Genomic DNA, 6,000 nt, shown 5'->3' with positions numbered 1-6,000 from the left:
CCCCATAGATTGCAACATGCCAGGCTTCCCTGTCCTTCACTATCTCCTGGAGCTTACTCAAACTCATGTCCACTAAGTCGGTGATTTCTAGATTATGGAACAAATTAAAATTTAATGTACTCGTGGATTGTATACTTGGATGCCTCTTCCCTTTTTTGGGTAAAACGTCTGCTCCCAACTTCCTGAAGGTTTGACTAGAAAGAAAAAAACTCAAACCAAAAAAGTCCTTTTTTGTAGCACCTGGCTCAATAGTTGGATTTTATGCCAAGTCCAGAGCTTTGTCAGGCTGCAGAATACGCATTAGCGAGAGGCACCGGGCCACTGGCAGGCCGGCCCGGAGCACCGTGGGGAAGAGGAGCCACCAGCGCCCGGCCTCAGAGCCTGTTGCTTGCAAACCAGACGACAGAGCAGGTGCAACTCGGGCCGCGAGGGCTGCTGGACTTGAGGGAGGCTAGAATTCCACCCGGCCGGCGAGCACGCAGACCCCTACCACCGCTGGGTTGGAACTTAGCCAAGGGGACCCAAGCCCTTTCTCCCCTTTAGCGTCTCTCCTGCCGACTCAGACCCAACCCCACTCTCCGGACCACGGGCGACCCCATTGTTATTAAAACCAGAGGGTGGCGGAAGAGGATTTGCAAGGATGAAGGGGCCAGAACAGCCTTTCTCTTTGGCCAAGACTTGGAAAAATCTGAAAGCTATTGAGGAAGCACAGGAAGAGCCGAAGTCACGGGGTGGAAAAAGGGTGCCCGGGGTGGAGAAAGCCAGCAGCTCCCCGGTCCGTCCCCCGCAGGTGGTACAGTCCAAAGCGGGGCGGGGCGACAGGAGGCTCCGCCAGGTCTCACCCTGCCCCTCTCCCGCCTTCCCCGCCGCGCTGCCGCGGGAGCGAGTGAGCGCGCGCCCCGACGACCCCTCCCCCGGCGCCCGCGCCGGGGCCCGAGCTCCGCCCCTCGCCGAGCCGCCCCCTGCGCGGCTGCGGGCAGATCTCGCTGGGCTCTGCGGACACCGCCACCTTCGTGGTCTCTTCCTCCTTCCGCAGGTGTGCGAGGGCCTCTCCCGGCAGAGGCGCTGCCCTGGGTGGCCCGCAGGGCCCGCGCGGCTGCTGATCGCTCGGAGCAGGGAAGCCAGATTCCCCGCCCGCGCGGCGCCGTGACAGGTGCAGGGTCTGGTTTAAGGACCCACCTGCGGCGGCTGCTGCGATGCCCACCATGCGGAGGACCGTGTCGGAGATCCGGTCCCGCGCCGAGGGTAAGTGGCCGCCGCAGCGCCGGGCTGGGTGCGGAGCGCGCGCGGAGGCGACTCGGAGCCAGCCGGGAGTGGGGCGGTGTGAGTGTGTGTCTGTGTATGTCGGGGAAGAGATGCCCGTCCCACCCCTTCCCCCAGGAATGTCTGGCTGTTGTGCCTGGTCCCTGGCGAACCCTTCTCCCTGCACTGTCTTCGCCGCCCTCGCAGACCCCTTCGCGGCTGCAGAGCCCCGAAATTGGTGTCCTCGGTGGGATCCCCATGGCTCTTTTTACGCCGCAGCGTGACTGTTCGGTCTCTGCGCTCTCGCCCTGCCCACCTCCCTCCCCACTAGCGCACAGACCTCTAGGTCTCCACTCTGCTTCTCCATTCTGGGGCTGCAGAACCCCAACCCGCCGCCCACCTTTGTGCAGCCCCCACATCACGACACCCTGAGAACTGAAACTGCCTTTCCCAGGATGCAGGATCGTTTGATCCGCAGCCCGGCGCCACTCGGAGCGGGAGGAGCTGTGATTGGGGTTGGGCGCTCAGCGTGTGCTGTGCGTTACAGTCTCTGCAGTTCTGCCTCTTGCAGCGGTGTCTCACCCAGCTGCATTCCGGGGTTTTGTTTTTGTTTTTCCGTTTACCTGATACCTGCACTTTGGCCAGCTGAGTTGACTTTTTAAGCAAGGTGGAAGCTATTTTCTTTGCTCCACCCGGGGCCAGCTGTTGAATGGCTACACTTGTCAGCAATGAGCAACAGATGCCCGAGGGTAAAGGCAAATAAATACACTTTTGGAGGGCTGAGACTCTTCATCCTCTGAGGAGCCCTCAGCATCCTGCCCAGCATATGGCCGTCAATTGGTAAATTTTTTTTTTTTAATTTTGTTCATGGTGAAGCCAAGACTGTACAGATCTTGAGCTTTGTTTTCTTTTGTTTTTCTCTCCCATAAACCCACACGTGAATACAGCAAAGGGTGGCTCAGGTTCTCATAACTTGTTTTTGAGAACTTGGCTGTGGTCACTGGTGTCCATCCTTCACCCCTACCCCTTCCCCCGTTAATGTTTGGCAACTGGTAAAAGGATTTTAGGAAAAAAACTATAGAAGTTAGGAGAATTGGATTGCAGGGGTTTGAGATGGGCCATTTTATTATTTTTCCTCCTCTGAGCCTTGATTTTAAAAATGGGGCCTCTGGGCTCTAATGGGCTTCCAAGGTGGCTCTGACAGTAAAGAGTCTGCCTGCAATGCAGGAGACCTGGGTTTAGTCCCTAGGTCAAGAAGATCCCATGGAGAAAGGAATGGCTACCCACTGCAGTGTTCTTGCCCAGAAAACTTCATGGACAGAAGAGCACGGAGGACTAGAGTACATGGGGTCGCAAAGACTGGGGCCCTCATAGCTCGGATTTTCTGATTACAGCACTTTGGAAATTCTCAGTGGCACGTCTCTGGGGAGAAGGCCACACAAGAGTCAGAAAACCTGTTTCCTGCTTAGGAATTTCATACATACTTATTGTCATTTGTAATATAATGAAAAATATACAGGGCACCTTTTAGATGCACACTGTCTTTAAATGTACACAGTGAAAAATGTGTACGTTCTTTTTTTACACTTCTGAGTGAAATGAATTTTCTTTTTCTCTTATTTTTTCTTCCAGTTTTATTTAGCTATAATTGACATGTGGCATTATGACATATGACATAATGATTTGACTTCCATACATCATGAAAAATTACCATATTAAGTTTAGTCAACATTCATCAACTCATATAGATACAAAATTAAAGAAGCAGAAAAAAAATTTTTCCTTATGATGAGAATTGTTGAGACTTCCTCTTCTAGCATTTCATACATAAACATAATTATATTTATCAAGTTGTACGTTACATCCCTAGTATTTATTTATCTTATAACTGGACATTTGTATCTTTTGATTACCTTCACCCTCTCCCCCACACTCCACCTCTGATAACCACCAATCTCATCTCCTTTCTGAGTTTGTTTGTTTTGAAGTATAATTAACCTATAAGAGTATGTTAGCTTCTGTTACAGAACATAGTGATTCGGTATTTCTAAACATTTCAAAATGATCAGCATAATGTCTCGTTACGCTCTGTCCACATACAAAGTTATTGCATAATTATTGACTATATTTACCTCACTGTACATTTCATATACAAGACTCATGTATTTTGCAACTGAAAGTTTGTACCTTTTAATCTTCGTCACCTATTTCTCTACCCTCCCCACACCAATTCCCACTGGCAACCACCTGTTCGTTCTGTGTATTTATGACACTGTTTCTGTTTGGTTATGTTTGTTCACTTGTTTTATAGATTCCACATATAGGTGAAATCATCCAGCACTTGTCTTTCCCTCACTTATTTCACTTAGCATAATACCCTCTAGATCCACCCATGTTGTCAAGATTTCATCCTTTTTTTATGACTAATATTCATATATATGTATATATATACACACACAGATATACATACACACACACTACATCATCTTTATTCATCTTTTTTTTAAATTTTTATTTAATAAATGGTACAAAGCACAATGCCAAAAACATTTATCTATTGATTGCACTTAGGTTGGTTCCATGTCTTGGCTGTTATAAAAATTGCTGCAATGAACACAGTGATACATATATCTTTTCTAATTAGTGTTTTTGTTTTGTTTGCATAAATACCTAGGAGTAAAATTGCTGGATCATATGGTAGCTCTATTTTTAATTTTTTGAAGAACCTCTGTACTATATTCAGTAGTGGCTGCATAACTTTACATTTCCACCCAACAAATGCATGACGGTTCCCTTTTCTCTTCACCCTCACCAACAGTTGTTATTTGTTGTCTTTTTGATAATAATGAATGAATTTTCTTAATCATCATTTGAGTGAGCCATGAAGGTATGAAAATATAGTGGTAATAGTTGGGATTGTGCTTTCAAATAATAGCAGTTGCTGGATTCCATATTGTGTGAAATGGGAAAAGAGAAAGGACCAGAAAACTATGTGAAACTTCTACCATATGAAAGCATTTTATCTGAGAGGCAGCAGTGTTGTTTTTGATTGACATGTATATTTTTCAAAGCATTTTTACAAAGACTACCCTATAGGACCTTACAGCACTCCTGAAGGTTGGTGAAGATGGTCCCATCTGATAGTTGATGAAACTGTCCCAAGTGATTGAGGTGCTTGGTACATTGTTAGCAGCATAGTGGCAGTCGGTGCATGACCCTTCCCCCATATGGGCTGGTTCAGCTTCTTATGTGCTCAGCATTTTGCTTGGGACTGTGGTGAGGACATTGATAATGACGCTGTGGGCTGGCAATGTGGCTCATTGCCTGCTCCACCCACACTTTTCTTTCCTAAAGAATAGTCTCTTTTGACAGCTCCTGCTGCCTGATGGCATTGTTCTGAACTGCAGCCTCCTTGGCTTCAGTGGGTTGGACCAGGGTAGGCTTCTGACACAGAGCAGACAATCCATAGGCGGCTCAACACTTGTAACCTTGGGTTTTGGCTCAAAAAGCCAAGGCTTTGTGGTGATCATCTCTCCCATGGAAAAAGTTGAGCTCTCTGGAGACTTAGAGTGAAGGTTGAAGCAGCAAGGGGCAGAGGAGAATAGGCTGGTGGAGGAGTGAATTGCTAGCTGTCTTAGGTTGTGCGGATGCCGCTGGTATGAGGAAGCAGAAAGTGTGCACGTGAACACAGAAAGATAGGAGAGAATGGCCTGGATGGAAAGAATGAGGAGAGAGGGTGGCCCGTCCCTAGCGCGCCTCCCCCAACTCTAGAGCACCTCCCCCACCCCCAACTCTTTTTGTCCCAATTCAACAAGTAGCCTTAGAACAGGCTCATTATTTTTACTTTAAGCGATTTGAATGGGTTTCTGTTCCCGGCATCCAGATTGGCCAGATGCATGGCTGCTCTGTGTGCAGGTTATTTACAACCAGATCAAGGAGAAAGAACATCCATGAAATAAGAAATAGTCTAGGAGGGGATGTTATTATTTGAACAGTGTGCTTGCTATGGGGGATGCTATTAATTGAACAGTGTGCTTGCTATGGGTAACAAAGAGCTGTGAAAGATCACATAAGAACGTGAAGCCTGCAAGGAAACATTCCTTGAGAAATAATTTGAAATGAGTCCTCACGCAATGCTTCTCAAACTTTAAGGTGCGCACCAGTCACCTGGGGATATTATTAGATGCAGCTTCTAGATGAGTAGGGCTGGAGATGCATTTCTGACAAGCTCGCGGGTGATGCTGGGTGATGACCTGCAGGTCATAGTGTGAGAACCAAGGTTCTGAGATGATGTCATCTATTTCAGTAGTCAGGAGGGCACTGAGGTTAGAGAGTAACCAACTGAAACAGTGCTGAACATGACTGGCTTTCTTGAGAGTTCTTAAACTGGCCAGGAACAGAGGGAAACTGAGAAAAAATAGAGCATAAATTTGGATAAATAAAGACTTCCAGATTATAGAGTATTTTAAATACCAGGTTGAGTCATTTGGAGTTTGAATCAAATATTTTAAAAGGATCTTAGAGTTCTTCTAATCCAGTTCTCATTCAAGCATGAGATACCTCCGAAAGGGCCAGTTAGGAGCCAAATCACCATAGGGAAGTGACATCCCCAAATATGTTGGATGGTTTGTAGGAAATGTAAATAGACTATTGTGTGTGTGTGTGTTTAAGATCTAAAAATGACAAAGACCAGGATTAGTATGGAGCAGTGAGACTGGAAAGGGAGGAATTAGAGCTATTTCTCAATAAATCATTATC

The 6,000-nt window shown here is 47.1% G+C and overlaps 1 protein-coding gene across 4 annotated transcripts in view; it reads left to right on the top strand.

The window, feature by feature from the left end:
• Window positions 1–843: 843 nt before the first annotated feature.
• The window catches only part of ATP8A1 (ATPase phospholipid transporting 8A1), a 244,089-nt gene continuing 238,932 nt past the window's right edge, over window positions 844–6,000 (top strand). For all 4 annotated transcript variants that reach the window (XM_088836319.1, XM_088836317.1, XM_088836318.1 and 1 more), the window contains exon 1: window positions 844–1,245. In XM_088836319.1, the coding sequence (XP_088692445.1) occupies window positions 1,197–1,245 (49 nt within the window). In that variant the 5' untranslated portion in view covers window positions 844–1,196. The remainder of the gene's footprint in view (window positions 1,246–6,000) is intronic.

The sequence above is a fragment of the Moschus berezovskii genome, chromosome 5 (genome assembly GCF_049115385.1).
Source record: "Moschus berezovskii isolate FMDL1 chromosome 5, NW_MosBer_1.0, whole genome shotgun sequence".
NCBI classification, from domain to species: domain Eukaryota; kingdom Metazoa; phylum Chordata; class Mammalia; order Artiodactyla; family Moschidae; genus Moschus; species Moschus berezovskii.
Note: the sequence above shows the minus strand (reverse complement) of the source record. Positions and strands in the feature narration are given on the sequence as shown.